Genomic DNA, 18357 nt, shown 5'->3' with positions numbered 1-18357 from the left:
CCTGTTATTCACAAGTAAGAATTACTTAATATGTTCAATGTTATGTTTAAGCATTTGACAAGAACAATATGAAACTTTTTTCGGCTAGACCATGGCGTCTTTGCACATCTTGAACCACAGATATTTGTTGAGATTACGTTAGATCTGAAGGAACCAGGGTAGTGCGAGAATAGTTGTTCGATATTAACTGTTGAATTGTATTTCCACCTTGTAGATTTCTTTCTTTCAGGTTTATAACTCGCTCCAAACCTGCATGATTGATTATCTTTTTTCATGGGTTTAGTACGCGAACTTTATTTCTTTAGATGAAAGATGATGTGGAGGGTTGAAATCTCTCCTTGTTCTAATACCAATATGAACTGTGGATCATTCAAAAATTCAACTTGTTAGAAAGGAGATACTTATTTAGGTCTGCAACATTTATTACTTCAACCGATCCACGTGATTTCTACACAATCAAACAACTGCATTTATAGGATGCTTTGCGTAGAACATTTGTCTCGAAGGAAAATATGATGAAAATTCTGCTATATTGACAATTAAATGCAACGATGACTCCTGACATGACCAATAATAGTTGAAAGATTTCAAAGGTCCAGTTAGTGAGTTAGTCCCAGTGAATAATAATCTGGAGCATGCGTTAAATTCACCTCTCAGAAATTTGTATAATGAATTAGTAATTTGTTTTAGTTATTTATTCCTCAAGTGTCATTTCATATTTTAAGTTAATTTTCATCAAGTTTTGTTCCCAATATTGCTTAATTATAGTTGTACAAGCCTGTTTATCTAAAAAACTATGCCCAATGAAGTAGTATGATTTTCACTCTGATAGGAAAATTTCTACTAGGTTACAAGATACTGTATTGCTTCTTTTTGTATCATGATTTAGGTGGATTTCCCTCGCATATTTAACCATGGACAAGATGTAAATTTATCTTTCCTCTTGGTAATGGAGAAAAACTTACTTTCTTGGATTGCTTAGTGAAAGGGACTAATGGATTTCTTAGGGCTCGTTTGATACGAGGGATACAAGGGATACAGTATATAACTAATATCGAGATTAAATTTGAGATGGGTTAATCTCACGTTTGATTGGGATAAAATTGTGGTATAATTAATCCTGGAATTAGTTATTCCGGGATTGTAGTGTTATATTTATTCATATTGGAGGGTGACATAACAATTTTGGAATAACTAATTCCAGGATAATTAATCATGGGATAACTTGTTTCCCAACCAAACAACCCCTTAAAGTGAAACGAGGAAGGCTAAAATTATACGTAGGAGAAATGTTTTAACATCATATCGATTTGAAAATGACCATAAAAGTAGTTTGATTATTCGTCTCAATATCGTAAAATACTATTTAATTTTAAAAAAGAAGTGAAACATTAGACATGTGTCTTGCATCAAATTTTTGTCACTTTACCAAGATCAAGTAATTATGTAGTTTGAATTTGTGATTTTAAAGTTAAATTACTTGATTTAGTATAAAACACCAGATGCTGGTCTGCAACCCTCCTAGGCCAAAATACCAGAAATAGAAATGATAACTCAAGAATGAAGAGTATTCTTTTGTACAACAGACCACAACAATGGCTCATTCTTATCACCAATTTACACCCACATAATACAACAAATCACAAATATTCTCAAGAACCAAAACATTGTTTCACAAACAGGATTTCCATGGAAGCAGCTTTTCTAGCTGTCTGATCGATCTTAAAATGGAAAAAGAGAGATAAAAAGAAAAGAAGAAAGAGTTGCTCCCAACAGAAAAAACGAACCGTTTAAAAACACGGTACAAACATGACATTTTGGCAATATGTTTCAGACAGGGATGACTCCCACTGAATGGGATCTTCGCACTGCAGCTATTGCACTTTGCTCCGCCGCTTTCTGAAAACACAAAGACAAGTTAGAACTGATAAAGAAATGAACGTTGAGCTTAACTCAACCCCCAAAAGGTAGCTCATGCGCAAAAAAATACACATTCCAGCGACGTGGGAGAACTTACAAAGTGTAGAAATTTTTTCATTGTTTTTGATTACCTTATCAGACAATGTGTTTTTCCAGACTTTGTCCATCTCTTCGAACACAACTTCAATAGTGGGACGGCCTTTGCTTGATTTGGCGACACAAAGCACAGCAATTTGGAGAATGGACTCGAAATCAACACTGTTGAGCTGCCCTTTAAGCCTAGGGTCCTCAAAGTCTTTTAGAGGCCTTTTAGCCATGCTCACATCCTTTGCCTGCATTAAACCCAGGCATGACTCTGCATCTTCTGTTTTATTTCCTTTTAATTTTTATTGGCCTTCTTTTAACATTTTGTACAAGTTCCTTTTGTTCCAATCCGAATGAGACTTCAACACCGACAAAAACAACACATTGATTAATTCCAAACTGGTTTAGATCCGCTACATGAATCCTCTATATCAATTCCACCCTGTTCTATGCTTCTCCAAGTCCACATGGATTGCGAGCGATTTAGGTCTTTCGAGACATGTCCCCTCTATTTGATTTTTATTACCTCGCCCACCTTTAGACCGTTCAATCATCATACACCTATGGATTGGTATATTTCAATGATAGATCAGTTATTATAATTCCTGAGCAAGCATTGAATGCGGGGTGGAAAGATATAGCTTTAAAGATAGTAAGGTTCATTACGTGCTCCACTCAATTGAGCAATACAGAACCTTCCAGAACCTTTAAAGAGGACTATCCTTTTGCCAAAGCAGTACGAGAAAATAAATGGCAATCTAATACCGTTCGAGAAGCTGCTATCACTGCTTGCAAAGGAGATATCATTGTCACGGAGCCAGCTGGAATGAAGGATACTAGTTTACTCAAAAGATGCATAACAAGGTATTTTGGGGAAGAAGTAGCAGAGAAACCATCCTTGTCAGACATCAGGAAATGGACCTCTGCTACCTGGAAAGCTGCTTTTGGAGTGAACATGCACGAGATGGCCGAAAACATGTTTCTATTTGAATTTCCAAATAGGAATATGACAGAACAAATTCTTCAAAAAGAATGGAGATGGAAAAACTTTAAGATGAATCTCGATTGGTGGAACCCTTTTGCAGGCTGCATCTCTAATTCCCATTCTGTGGAAACCACTTGGATTAGAGCTTTGGGGATCCCACTACATCTATGGTCGCAGAAAATATTCAGTGAAGTTGGAAACTTATGCCATGGATGGATTTCTACAGAGGAAGAGACGGGCCTAAAGAACCACCTCAAGTGGGCTAGGATCCAGATAGCAGGAGATGGTCGATGTTGCCCTAGCGAAGTTGTTATTGAGAGAGATGGCATAAAGTTTTTTATTCCAATTTGGGTGGAGAGGAAAACACGATTTGAACTGAAATCGTCGGAGCTGAAGGAGATTGCCGAAGAATCCAGAGGTCCGAAGATGTCAAAGGACCGATGGACAAAAACAACCTACGTGAAAGAGATGGGACAATTCAGCCCTGCAGTTTCACGTGATAAAGGCAAAGTGCACATGGGATCCTCAAGTTAAGAGCCAGCTGTCACAATTTTACAAAATAAGGGAGAGGCAAGTGAAAAGGAGATTAGGGTTTCAGAAGATTTAAACACAAGTATGGACACAACTTATGGGCCATATTTTGCAGCCCAAGTCATATTTAATGACTTATACAATAAGCCCAATAAAGAAGGAATACTCGATCCTTTCTTTATAGACTTAAAAGCCACATTTGAACTGAAACAACAAAGATACACAATGAATCACTCTGATTCATTAACATCAGAATCAGAAAAGGAAGAAGCAGAAAATACAACTACTTCAGAACCTGGGAAACAACCGATTGAAACTGATGGTGAAAAGGAAGAGATAAACCTAAACTCCATGGCAATAATCAAGATCGGGGAATATTCTGGTAGCAGTTACAGTATAATTGAGAAGAACCAGGCCATGACCACTCACCAAGAAGGTCCAGATATTGATGAATGGGTAGTGGAGGATGCTGAACCCTTACAACAACAGAATCTTCTTCTTGATAAGGAGATGGATACAACACTTTGGGTTCATCAAAATTTAATAAAATTGGAAAAAATGTTTGGGGTTGATTTCCAGGTCCATGAAGAAGAAGCTCTTGAACTTCTCATGCAGATTGATAGTAGCAGAAAGGCAAGGAAGATGGAAGCAGAGGTTAATATCAAGAAGAACAGGTTCAAGGGGTCACAAGAACTAAAAGGGTTGGCCTCTTTTGATCTTAAATTCAAAAGCAACGGAAATAGGAGCAGGGGAAGGGCTTTATTCTTAATTGATCAATGAAGCTCAAATTAGTCACATGGAGTGTGAGGGAATTAAATAAAATAGATAAGAGGAGGTTGGTGAAGAATTCTTTCATCGATTGGGGAGCAGACATTATATGTTTGCAAGAAACAAAGCTTGAAGGGAATGCAAAAGATATTGTTAATTATATTTGGGGAGGAAGATGGGCAAGCTATGCTTGTCTAGAAGCCAGTGGTATTAGAGGTGAAATCATGATGATATGGGATAGAAGGGTATGGAAAGGGGAGATTCTTCAAATTGGGCTATACAGTTTGACTTGCAGATTTGAAGACATGTTACAACACTTTGAATGCCATATTACAGGGGTGTATGCCCCAAATTGTGACATCGAAAGAAAAGAGATTTGGGGAGAAATTAGTGCTGTGAGGGGTCTGATGGAGGGTCGATGGGCAATTTGTGGGGATTTTAACATTGTTAGATTCCCTACTGAGAAAAGAAACTGCAGGAGAAGGTCCACAACTATGGTGGAATTCTCAGACTTCATAGAGGACATGAGTCTTATTGATCTTCAGCTAGAAGGAGGCACTTATACTTTGTACAAAGGGGACACTCACACCACTGCATCAAGAATTGACAGAATCTTGATCTCTGAAGAGTGGGATGACTATTTTAGCACCATCAAACAATTCGCTCTTCAGAGAGTGACATCTGATCATGTTCCTATTGTTTTACAATGTGGAAACTGGGACCAACCAAAGTCATATTTCAAATTTGACAATTGGTGGTTGAACTCAGATGGCTTTATTGACAGAATCAGGAGTTGGTGGACATCATTTGACTTTGTAAGAAAACCTGATTATATTCTAGTTTGTAAATTGAAAGCCTTGAAAGGTAAACTAAGGAAATGGAGCAAAAGCTACCAAGGCAACTTGAAGGCTCAAAAATCAGACCTTCTTAATCAACTGGATGTACTGGATAGAGTACTAGAAATCAGAAGCCTAACTGAGGGGGAAATGATGGAGAAGACATCACTACTGTTGAAGTATGAAGAACTTCTGAAGAATGAAGAAGTGGCATGGAGGCAAAGGTCCAGGGCCATTTGGCTCAAAGAAGGAAATGTGAATACAAAGTTCTTCCATAAGACTGCCAATGCTCACAAAAGATGCAACAACATTGACCACTTAATGATCCAAGGTGAATCAATCACAGATCCACAAAAAATCAAAAATGAGATAGTAAGTTTCTACAAAATACTCTACACTGAGACTGAAGAATGGAGACCTGCAACCAATTTTAGGAGTTGTCCAACAATAACTGAGCAAGATAAAAATTTACTACAAAGTAGATTCGATGAACAAGAAGTTTTTGGGTGTTTGAAATTGTGTGCTATGGACAAGGCACCAGGACTTGATGGCTTTACAATGGTATTCTTTATTAAATGTTGGGACGTGCTTAAACAGGACATCATGGAGGTGTTTCACAATTTTCCCTCCCATGGTTTATTTGAAAAGAGTTTCAATACAACATACATTGCCTTGATCCCCAAGAAGAATGGTGCAAAGGAATTGAGGGACTACATGCCTATAAGCCTAATATGGAGCATTTACAAGATTATTGTAAAAGTCCTGACTGAGAGGCTGAAAAAGGTGATTGAAAAATTGATAGATTCTCAACAAATGGCATTCATAAAAGAAAGGCAAATAATGGATGACATACTAATAGCCAATGAAGCAATAGACTCAAGACAAAAACAGAAAAAGCTTGGTATCCTTTGCAAGCTAGATATTGAGAAAGCATTTGACCATGTAAATTGAAATTTTTTACTAAACATGCTACAACAAATGGGATTTGGAGTGCAATGGATTAAATGGATGAAATTCTGTATATCTACTGTCAAATTCTCAGTCATTATTAATGGTTCTCCAGAAGGATTCTTTCCTACTGAGAGAGGTCTCAGGCAGGGTGATCCCTTGTCACCTTTACTTTTCATAATAGCCATGGAAGGTTTGAACAACATGATCAAGAAAGCTAAAATCAATGGGTAGATCAAAGGATTTGAGGTAGCCATGAATGAACATAACAACCAGGAGATTACACATCTTCAATATGCTGATGACACCTTGATCTTATGTGATACAGAAGTGGAACAACTAAGAGTTTTAAGGATTATACTGGTTCTTTTTGAAGGAATTTCTGGGCTACGCATTAATTGGAGAAAGAGTCATCTCTTCCCGATCAATGAAGTAATAAACATGGAGTATTTGGCACTGATCCTGGAGGGAGAAATGGGGACTATCCCTACCACTTATCTGGGTATGCCACTGGGGGCCAAGTCAAAATCTACTGCAATATGGAACAATGTACTGGAGAAATGTGAGAAAAAATTGTCAAGATGGAAATGTCAATATTTGTCAATGGGAGGTAGGCTCACTCTGATTAACTCGGTATTAGACTCTGCCAATCTATATGATGTCCCTTTTTTCCATTCCTGCGGGAGTCATTCAAAGGCTGGATAGCATAAGAAGGAATTTTTTGTGGCAAGGCAAAAAGGAAAAAAAAGCCTATTACCTGGTCAAGTGAAAAGAGGTAACTCTCAGCAAAGCGCAAGGTGGATTGGGAATTAGAAACTTGAAGAATCACAGCAAAACCCTTAAACTAAAATGGTTATGAAGGTACTCTCAAGGCCCTCAAAGTTTATAGAGCAAGGTAATCAAAGCCAAATATAAAATAGAAGACAACTTGATGACTAAACCAGTTAGCACATCCTATGGAGTTAGTTTTTGGAGATCCATACGGGTATTATGACCAGCTCTAAAAAGCCAAATCTCTATTAAAGTGCTAAATGGTAGCAAGACATCATTCTGGAATGACAATTGGCTGGGAAATGGAGCTCTGAAGGATTTATGCTCTGACACATATGGTCTAGCTCATCACCAACAAAGATCTATAGCTGAAATATGGTCACCTCAAGGTTGAGAACTAATACTCAGAAGAGACTTGAATGATTAGGAGATAAATAGAATGATTGAGTTCTACAAACAACTGGACAACTTCACAGGAATTCAGAATGGAGATGACACATTGAGATGGTAGGGACATAGCAGTGGAAAATTCAGTGTCAATGCAACCTATAAAATGATAAACCAACCAATATCTCAAGTCACCAACTGGCCTTGGAAACATATTTGGAAGACCAAGATACCATATAAGGTTGCATGTTTCTCATGGCTACTGACAAAGGAAGTTGTGCTCACACATGAAAACTTAAACAAGAGGAAGTGGACTCTATGCTCAAGATGTTTTCTTTGTGAAAATGAAGTGGAAACAGTTGGTCACCTATTTTTGCACTGTAGGATAACTGATCAGTTATGGAAGATCTTCATTAATCTTTCAGGCATAGCTTGGACAATGCCTGAAAAGATTACTGAAGCTATCTTTAGTTGGGAAACAGCTGGAGCTGGGGCAGACAACAAAAACAGATGGAGAATGGTCCCTGCTAGTATTTGGTAGACAGTTTGGAAAGAAAGGAACTCTAGATATTTCGAGAACAACAACAATACATTGCTAGAGATTAAATTTAACTGTATCAAGCTTTTTTGTTTTTGGTGCAACAAGATCTACCCAGAGGATACTATTTCTATCTTAGACACATTAGGTTCCTGTTAGACATGTAGACTGGTTTACTCTTTTTGCTCAGTTGTATATATGGTTTCTGTACAACCCATGTATTGTTTTGTGTTTAATACATATAACATGGTACCTTCTAAAAAAAAATATATATATAGGACATGTCCAAACTATTTCAGACTGTCTTCTCTATTTTGTCCTTTTCGTGAGCTTTATATTGGATGTGATATTTTCTTATCTAATCTAATCTTGTATGACTACACCATTTATCATTAACATCCATATTTTTACCACAGTCATGTTGTGGATATATTGCTCTTAGCAGTTCAAGATGAATTCTGGTATAAACATTGCTGATTGGTTTTCAACGGTTAAATAGAACCTAAAGTATCACTTCAACCCCTCAAGCATAAAAAGGTTCTCACATGTTCAATCATTGTTAAAAGAATTTATAACTGGTGAGCTTATATATCGACCTTCAGTACTTATCGAAAAATCATTTGATTGCACGAGAAAATGACCAAAAATTTGGAGGACAATTTCAACATATCATGTTATCAAGGGTATTAAGGTTGAGAGTAATTGATAGTATTTCTCAGTTAAAAAACGCATACCTTTCTTGTTAATTGATCTCTGGCATCCAAATCAAGTTCAATCACTTTTTGCCCTGAAAGAACCTGTAAAGTTACAATACCAAAGCTATAAATGTCACTTGCACATGTTAACTTGGCGTTACTCATATATTCAGGATCCATATATCCTATTGTTCCCCTAACATCTGTAAACACTTTGCTCTCCTCCATTCCCAACATCCTTGCCAACCCAAAATCTGATAGCTTTGGTTGCAAATCCTCAGTTAACAGGATATTTGTAAGCTATAAAAAAAAGGGGTGGAGGAGAGAATAAGTATTGATAGTTAATAAAACAAAAGACAAGAAATAGGAAAAGGAGAAATTATATTACAACCTTAATATCTCTATGAACAATGTAGCCATCTATGTAGTTGTGGAGATATCTCAGTGCAAGTGCACAATCTCTCAAGATGTTTACCCTTTGTTCCCAAGTTAAGACCTTGTCTTTCCCTAAAATTTGACAATTTTTTTATCAAAGCCAACACACATTAGTAACATTGCTACTTGATCTTGAAAAGTAAAACTACTTACTCAAAAGATGTTGAGCTAGATTTCCAGCAGAGCAAAACTCATACACTAAATATTGTTCACCATCCTCAATGCAACACCCAAAGAGGCAAACAAGATTAGGATGTCTGACTCTGGAAAGATTCTCGAGTTCTCTGGTAAAAGAATCAGAGGTATTACTTCTATATATTTGCTTGATAGCAACTACTTGTCCACTTGGTAGAATCCCTTTGAACACTTGCCCTGCACTACCTCTTCCCAGAAATTTCTTCTCGTCCCCAAAATTTATCGCGTTTTCAATCTCAGCTTTGGAGAAACTATATAGACCTGGGCAAGAAGCAAGTTCCTTGGATTTTGAAAGAACAAGCTTTCGCCCAGCCCTAGAGTTTCTTGTTACATACTTAACTAGCATGATCACCATTATCATCCCAAAGGTTGCTAAAACGATTGCAATCAATGCTTTTGCTAAAGAATCTGTGATGAGAGTGCAATTTTTGATGTGCAATAAGTTAGAATGGTACATGCATGTTTATTTACCATAAACCTAATGAAAACGATGCTACAATATTGTGAAACTCATACTTACACTTGATTTTGATGTAATCTTCATTTGACTTTTCTGTACAAAGAAAGACAAACATAGAAGATAATTAGTAGTTAACATTGAATCTAAAACTAGTAGTTATCCTCAAAATTTGACTTTAAATTAACCATCAAAAAGTATATCACATATTACTCCTTCGTCCTATAAGGATAATCTAACCCCATGTATGACCCGTGAACTTTTTCTACTTACAGAACTATATTTTGTCACATTAAAGCAACTGAACTTTACCACTATAACAATATATAAAGTCGCTATACTCACTATAGCAGTAAAGTTACTACATGAAATTAATCCCAAATTAAGATTATCCATTTACACAAGTGCCAACATATTATTATCTTGGTAATCAAGCAAAATTTTAAAAAAATAATCTCATTTCCTGGTCTTACCTAAAGAGTTTAATGCTGGCAAACAGGAGAAGAAATCATCTATAGAAGAGGGATCATTTAATTTTGTGGCAGCAACTGAAATAACAACAGCCATAACACAAGTGGCTCTCTCAGTATCATTATCTCTGGCATAAAATTGATCCAAGTAATGATCCCTTGCAGATTTGATGGCACCAGTACAATTCCTGCAAGCATCATCGAACGAGGAATCGAAACCAGTGCACTTGTCCCTGACATCCTTAAAATTGTCATCCTGTAAAACATTTGTCAAAGATAGACTAGAACATTTGGTGCTTCCTTGATAAAGGGAACGAAAGCCACAGTTTTCGATCGAAACAGAAGGCTGATGCTTAAAGGGTCCAGAGCAATGTTCCCATTGATCTTTCTTGAGGAAGAGGTTTCCTTGTTGAGTAATTGCCTGTTTGGCCAATGCCTGTGAGAAGAAGTTGAGGACATTTTGGCAGCATCTTGTGGTAGGGAAACTGTCCCATTCATTGATGTTTTCTTGATCAGCTGCAATGCATTCCCCACTTGGTTTGTATGGAGATGAGGTGAAGTTGAGCCCACAATCTGCAAAGTAATTCAGAACCCAGTAAGCTGCCTTTTCTAAAATCCAAAGTTAAACTCAAAATTTAGGATCCGCATGTGGTAGTGTGATATTATCACAAGTAGAATTGAAAGTGAGCTTGTGTGTCGGACTATAATGGTTCTAAGGTTTTACTTTATGTATCAAATTGATTTTTATGAGGTGTCTGTAGCCTTTTGTATATATGATATTTTCTTTAAAAAACTATTTAGACATATATATAAAAAGATCGTTTTTGCCATTGGAGATGATCCTGGGGTGTACACACTTGCAAGAAAATAAGTATTGTATATATGTCAGTATTGGGATAAAGGGAAAGCAGAGAAGCTCCAAAGAAAATGGTGATATTTGGAACTTCTCAAATTGCAACATGAAGCAACATATTGTACTTTTACCTTTATATTTGCTACAGAATTAGGATGTGAGTCGTCTTGTTTCTATATTGACTCAAAATCTTAACTTTCCTTTTAATGAATTATAGATCAATAGATCATATATAGAAAGTAAAAAGTAGTTCTTATCCAAACATCCTACATCACAAACTGGAGAGATGAAACTATATATATATGAACTCTATAACATGCTACTATTAAAGCTTCCTTATGACTTATGTAATTTATCTTATTTTGTTTCTTTCCTCTTTTGTTTGTGTTTCACTATAATCATGATGCTTTAACTGTAAGCCTGTAAGACACCAATTAATCCTATAATATAAGGGGACTAACGGAGCCGTTCTTTATTGCAAGGAACTCTGCTTAGTTGTTATTATAAGTATGAAATAAAAAAGGAAGTAAGGGTGTGTTTGGTACGAAGGAAAATATTTTTCCGGAAATCAAATGGTATTTTTACTTATTTCTACTACTTACTTTTTAGTGTTCGGAAATTAAATAGAAAATATATTAGTCCTAAAAGCATTTATATATAATATGGCAAATACCATGAGGGCGGGTGTATTGGTAGAGGTTGAGGGGGAGGGGGTGGGATCGAGGGGTCAGTGTGGTTGGGCAAGTGGTTGGTGGTGGGGGGCAATGGCGATGGGATGGGGTGATAGGTGTGGTGGGGGGCAATGGCGATGGGATGGGGTGATAGGTGTGGTGGGGGGATGTCGAGGTGGTGGTGGTGGTTGGGGGGGGGGGGGGGGGTTGGGCTGTGGTAGGGGATCAGGGGTGGGGTGGCGGTCAGAGTAGGGGTCGAGGGTCGGGGTGGTTGGGCGGTAGTAGGGGATCAAGGATCGGGGTGGTGGTTGGAGTGGGGTCGAGGGTCAAGGTGGTTGGGCGGTTGTAGGGGGTCCGGGGTGGGGGTCGAGGATCAGGGTGGTTGGGCGGTTGTAGGGGATCGAGGTGGGGGTGGTGGTCGTAGTGGGGGTTGGGGGTAGGGGTACCCGAGCCTAGGGGGTATGGTGGTGGGGTGGCTGGTGGGAGGTGCTAGCGGTAGGGGTGTAGGTTTAGCCGGGAGGTGGGTGACAGGGGCTTAGGGTGGTTTGGGGGCATTGACGGGATGTTGGGGTTGGGACGGTTGAAACCATCAGAAAGTATTGAAAAATGTTTTTCTTATTTTTACTAGGAAAATATGGAAATGAGTTCTTAAGAAAATTAATTTTTAAAAATATTTAATTCAATCAAACATCAAAATTGATTTCCTCCCAAACACACCCTAAAAGCTAGAAGCATAAGCAGATACCTGGGTCTTCTGGGGAAGCCAGTGAAACAGCAACAAAAAAGGTGAGAGCAAAAATAACACATAGTTGGAAAAACAAGTGTGTCTTAACTACAACCATCTGCTTTTCATTAACATAATCAAGAAAATAGCTAATAATATATAACCCATTCCTTAGAAATTATAACCAAACCATTTTTTCCGAGACCAGAAACTGTGGTGATCATATATAGGCATATATTCCTCATTAAAATCCAAGAATTAATAGGATATTATATTCTTTATTTTATTAATTTTCTTGCTTTGTTATTCTCGGCCCATCGCAACTTTGAGTGGCTGTTTCTGCTTAACAATATACCTTATATGCATTGAAGCATAAGGCATATTTCAATAGTATATTGCATTTGATAAATGAAAAAAATGACATTTTCAAAGTCCAAAGACCAATCTATGTGCCTTGATATTTTAGTAAAATTTGCTGGATATTAAGTGTGGATGTCATTGAAAACGTAAGAAAGAATGTACTGGAGTTTTGGGTGGTGCTAATGCTAGATTATGCATCATCGGTTTTGTATAATATGCTTGAAATTATTGTACTTTACTTTGATAAGGTGAAAATTATACGATATTATCAATTAAATTTTCGAAAATTCTACAAAAGAGTATATCCAAACAACAAAGACAAAAAGGTTAAAGTAGGCAGATAGAAACGGAGTTTGTGTACGTGTACAAGCATACACAACACATACTAATGTTATTTTTCTTGTAATAATCTACTACTTGTTTCATGATTAGGGGCATATATTTCAACTTGCCTCGCCTTTCAATTCTCTTTTGGTTCTCTTCCTATGTTATAATCGTAGAATTTGCAATATAGATTGTCAGACATAAAAGCTTTGCTTTACATAAATTAAGACACCAAAAGCTAGCACGTATTAATGCATGTTGCAACTACTTTTTCTCTTTGAAGGGGTAAAGAAGGTATAGTTTTGTTAGGAATTCATCAAAGTCTTGGAGACAAGAGGGTTTAATTTGTTCCAAATAAGACCCCGACATTACCATTTTATAAGAAAAGTAGATTTTTTTTTTTGGCATTATTGTTTCAACAAGGGAAAAAAAATACCATTCCTTTTAATTTATTCGATAAGAAAAATCACTGAAATTTAGCAAATTGCAACCGTATTTATTTTAATTTTAAGAGTTCGGATTGAATCGGGGTTGGATGGATTATCTTTTTATTATTTTATTTATTGTGTTTCTGACGAATCTTGATTGTTGATATGAATGATTGTGTTATTCGGTTGTGGTTCAATTGAATCGGATGTACATTCCCTTTACGTGATCACCTAAATTATTTTTGTAGGGATGATCTCTATCATCATGTTTTGCTAATATAACTCCTATTTCATTACTTAGCAGAATTTGATATCGTTTTGACTTTTGAGGAATGTTTTTGTCCTATAACATTGAAAAGCCAAGCAATTTAAAGGGGAAAAAAAAATAGTAGAGGCCGAAAGCAATTCCCTATTGAGATATAGCCAGATAGGAGGTATATTTCATTCCATAGAGTTTTCTTAAATGAAATAGAAATGCCTCTCATCAAACTAGTGTCACAATAATTCAACATTATAAATATGTAAAAGCAGCAATAAACATGTCTTATTAGACAATTTCTTGGCCACCAAAGGGTCAATAAACCTAAATATGTTGTAGAGATACTTTCAAAAATTAAACTTATGCCTTATTGACCCTTGTTTTTCTTGTATGCAACCAATCTGACACTTTAAAATTTTAAACACGTAAGTTTAATAACCCTTTCATCGAAAATTAACTTAAATTAACTTCTACATAGGAGGAATATTAATAGGGCGAGCAATATTGCTGAGGCTCCAAGCCTTGTTCAGTTCCTCAGAAACTTGTTCTATTGTTGGGCGTTCTTTGCTTGTTTCAGCCACACAAAGTAGTGCAATTTGCAAAATGGATTTCAATGCCTCGTGATTTATTTGTTTCCCTTTCAGCCATGGATCTTCAAACTCTGAGATTGGAAGCTTTCCTGTATTCACATCCTTTGCCTGCACCAATTCACGAGGATAATATATATACGCTGAAAGTGTAAACACGATTAAATATCAATTTCATATAACGTCTTTACTCTCGTTATCCTAATTTATATATGTGATACACGCTTGTCTTTTTAATTTGTGATCCCAAAAAGAAGGACGACTTGTGTATTTAGAAATAATTAATTTTGAACGTTTCATTTATAGATGTTATACAACTATAGAAATGTACATATCATGCTTTAGACGACAAGTTTTGTTTTATTTTTTTTACACACGATGCGCAGTCAAACAACTAATTTACATAAATTGGGACGGATCTTGATTAAGATAAAATTAGGATAGATAATAAACCTTAAAATCAAGATTTCCATTTTCCCCCATCCATGAAAATAATGCCTAAGCACTAAGAAAAGTCTAGTGCATTTTACCTTTGTTAATAATATGTTTCTGTCATCTTGACCAAAGTGAGCAATTCTTGGACCAGATAGGACTTGCAGCATGACAAGTCCAAAGCTATAAATGTCAGTTGAACAAGTGAGTAACCCACTCTTCTTGTATTCAGGATCTGTGTACACTCCATTTTCCACAACATCTTCAAATACTTGGCTTTCTTCCATTCCTAGCATCTTTGCCTGCCCAAATCCACATAGCTTTGGTTCCAATGTCTCACTCAAAAGTATGCTGCTAAGCTATATATCCAACAAAAATTGGAATATTATCAGTAGACAATGTAAGTAAATTTTATACTACCAATATATTATAACACATTACCTGCCTTTATCTTCTAAGAATACTGATCTCGATATATTACTATGAATATTGACCAGTAGTTATTTTTTAGGTAATATAATCTTCTATTACTTCAGTGTATATAGAAATTAAACTCATAGTAGATAGTATATGCAAAGCAAAGGCTTTTGTTGACTAATCTTTTCTTTTTCTAACTAGGAAATAAGCTTTTTTTTTAAAAGAAACAATATTTTTCTTCATTTTGATCTTTTTCTTAACAGAAAGAATTATTTTTTCTAAGAGATATTACCTTAATATGGCGGTGAATGATGCAGCCATCAATATAATGATGGAGATATTTGATTGCGCATGCACAGCCCCTCAGTATTTTAACTCTTGCATGCCAAGTCAAAACAGTATCTTCTCCTATATATATATTTCATGAACAAGTTGTGAGATTAACTTATGCGCACTGATGGTGTATAAAATACTATCTATCATATTAAAATGAGCTATAACAACAGGTACCTAATTCTCTATATATAATCAGCCTAATTAGGTAATATAGAAATATAAAGTAAATGACCTGATATAACAAGTTAAAATGTGCTGAGAGAGTAAAAATCAATTACACTTCAATGTATATAAGTTAAATCCAATAAAAAGATAAGTTACGTTAGCTGAAATTGGACCGTTTCTAATATATAAACAGAAGGACAGCCTGGTGCACGAAGCATCGCGCGGTCACGCAGGGTCCGAGGAAGCGCTGCACCCCAAAAGATGTGATATAGGCAGTCTACCCTGATACAAATATCAGTGGCTGATTTTACGGTTCGAATCAGTGACTTACAGTACGGAGACAAAACGTTGTTCCAAGGCTCTCCTTCGTGTCTAATATATAAACATGAAGAGAAAAGTTGAAGTAGAGAAACTCACTGAGAAAATATTGAGCTAGATTTCCAGCAGAATAATTTTCATAAACCAAAAACTGTTTCCCATCTTCATTACAAAAACCCAAGAGACACACAATGCTTGGATGCCTAGCTCTTGAGAGACATTCAACTTCACTAATGAAAGATTCCATTGCATCTTCTCTTTTGTGCATTTCTTTAATAGCCACAGCTTGTCCACTTGGTAAAATCCCTTGATATAACTCTCCTCTGCTTCCATTCCCTATCAACTTTCTTGTACTTCTGACATTAATCTTCCCAATGTTATTTATAGCATTCTCAATCTCAACAATTGTGAATTTGTAGAGACCATTTAGTGTAGGTGACTCCAAGTTTTGGGCAACCACTACAATATTCTTGCTTCTCTTTGAAATGCATTTTACCAGTATAACAAGTATTGTGACAACAATTACAGTTGGCCATATGATTGCAATAAGTAATTTTTCCATATAAATATGGTGATTTCTTTGAGTAAATATAGGTATACTCCTATCAATTATATGGTCCAATTAAATTCTATACCGGAAAACCAATTTAGATGGAAAAAAATAAGAATTTTGCTATAGCAAATGACCACTCAGTACCAAACTCTCAGTTCCCAAAAATTTAATATTAAAAAGCAGCCTTTGTTTATCTTTTTTTTTCCTTCTTGTTTTCAAAATTTCAGTGGATCATTTGCTAAAGATAATCAAGAAATTAAGCATACTTCAACTTACATTTATGTTTTAAAGAAGATGCTAAAGATCTCGATAATCATAAATCGAAAATCCAAAATAAAGAGAACAAATATAGACCAAAGGACTCATAAAGCAGAAGTGGAAGTAAAAAAGACTTGGAGCAAAAACAATGAAGAACGAGAAGACGAAAGTAGAGCAACCTCAAACGAAGGAATATGTTTAGTATTTATAAGATCTAAAAAATAGGAAAAATACAAGAATGTCAATTTTCTTGTTACATTTACTAGGCTTCCTTTGTCACTCTCTCAATAGAACCTTGATATACCCAGTATCAACTAAGGAAAATGGACCAATTCCGTTTTCTATTGTTGATAAGTCCAAAGGACTACCTAGTTTGCATAGCAATAACGACATAGATTTGATTAGGGTACATAAGTTAATGAAAGTCAGACAATTTTGTATTGAAATACTTATCTAATTTAAGATTTTCTATGTTCCTGCAATTCGTCTCACTAGATCTACAGCAATTCCCTCCCCTGCTAGCCTGGTTAGCCAAGCTTCTATATTAATTTATTTTGAAAAGTATTTTCTTAATTTTAAAAAGTAATTTTGATGAGAAGCAGTTTGTGTTCGACAAATCTATCTATCTATATATATTTATATCTATATTATTATAAAAGCACGAATATTTTTTCGTAGACGTTCACTTGCATCACATACACAAGTGCTCTCTGAGCCGTGAAATAAGGTCACCCATAACATGGCTCTCCCACTTGAGTTATATCACTAATTGAAAGGAAAAGGAGGGCTTCGATCCATTGTGATTCGGTTTCTTAGAATTATTCTTCGTGATATTAACCACATTTCTGATCCCTATCTATATTTTAGTGGGTTGATCTGCTATGAGAAGTTATGGGAAAGAGTATATTACATCATTTCTAATTCGTGAATTTATAATGGGAATGGCTTCAAAAAATTCCCTTTAGCTCTACGGATGACTAACAAAGGAAGGATCCAAGCGGTAGATGTCTCAATAACGTCAACTCAAGGAAGATTCGAGGGGGGTCCGGAAGAACCTTTTCATAGAGGAGAGTGATAGGCCGGTTTGAAGAGTAAGCTTGAAAATAAATGGAGAGGTCATTCATTCATAACAGAAAAAGCGCTCACTCACTCGTATCTGAAAAGGCAGGTGGGGGCCTTTCTATCCTTAAGATAAGATTTTTTTCATTATTAAGAGCCTTCTTTCATACATAATCAGTAGTATTCCTCTCGATAGCTATTCTGAGTAAGAGGGGGAGGACTTGATATGACTACTATTAGACTTCCAACCCCGAGAGACTCTACAATCATTATGAGCAGATAGATAACCCTTTCCCTTCCCTTCTATAGAGAGGTTACCCCTTCTCCCCGGGTAGTTCACTCACTCCCAGTGCCTACTATTTCTATATACTTTTGAAAATAGAGAGGTAGTCGCAGCAGGAGAAGCACCCCTAAACCCCTGAGATCACTCGATCCCGACCGGTCAATCTCCTCTCATTGCTATATAACTCCGGTTTTGCAACTCCTTCCCTTGATAGCCTTGAGTTGTTGGTTACACCGCACCAAAAAAGCACTCTCTAAGAAATCCGGATCTTTCTCAGCAGGGACAGTACCAAGGATATCAAGGTTAGATA

General features: G+C 36.3%; 2 protein-coding genes across 4 annotated transcripts; both read right to left on the bottom strand.

The window, feature by feature from the left end:
• Positions 1-1573: 1573 nt before the first annotated feature.
• Positions 1574-12465, bottom strand: LOC107802570 (putative receptor-like protein kinase At1g11050). Of its 3 annotated transcripts, none has more exons than XM_016626085.2 (8): positions 12290-12465; positions 10024-10593; positions 9614-9646; positions 9052-9501; positions 8855-8970; positions 8503-8763; positions 2052-2252; positions 1574-1899 (listed from the first exon to the last, which is right to left on the bottom strand). In XM_016626085.2, exons 1-8 carry the CDS (start codon positions 12384-12386, stop codon positions 1831-1833), a joined length of 1797 nt encoding a protein of 598 aa, XP_016481571.1. In that variant the 5' UTR covers positions 12387-12465; the 3' UTR covers positions 1574-1830. The 3 variants fall into 3 exon arrangements, with proteins under 3 accessions (XP_016481571.1, XP_016481572.1, XP_075084324.1); XM_016626086.2 differs by having other exon boundaries at positions 8503-8565; XM_075228223.1 differs by lacking the exon at positions 1574-1899 and having other exon boundaries at positions 2109-2565.
• A 1343-nt stretch (positions 12466-13808) lies between these two features.
• LOC107802569 (putative receptor-like protein kinase At2g42960) lies at positions 13809-16862 on the bottom strand. Its single transcript, XM_075229087.1, has 4 exons — positions 15994-16862; positions 15368-15483; positions 14757-15017; positions 13809-14337 (listed from the first exon to the last, which is right to left on the bottom strand). The coding sequence occupies exons 1-4, from the start codon at positions 16454-16456 to the stop codon at positions 14110-14112; spliced, it is 1068 nt and encodes a 355-aa protein (XP_075085188.1). The 5' UTR covers positions 16457-16862; the 3' UTR covers positions 13809-14109.
• Between the last annotated feature and the right edge of the window lie 1495 nt (positions 16863-18357).

This window comes from Nicotiana tabacum, chromosome 13 (genome assembly GCF_000715075.1).
Source record: "Nicotiana tabacum cultivar K326 chromosome 13, ASM71507v2, whole genome shotgun sequence".
NCBI classification, from domain to species: Eukaryota; Viridiplantae; Streptophyta; class Magnoliopsida; order Solanales; family Solanaceae; genus Nicotiana; species Nicotiana tabacum.
The sequence above is the reverse complement of the archived record's forward strand: the minus strand, read 5'-3'. Positions and strand labels throughout refer to the sequence as shown.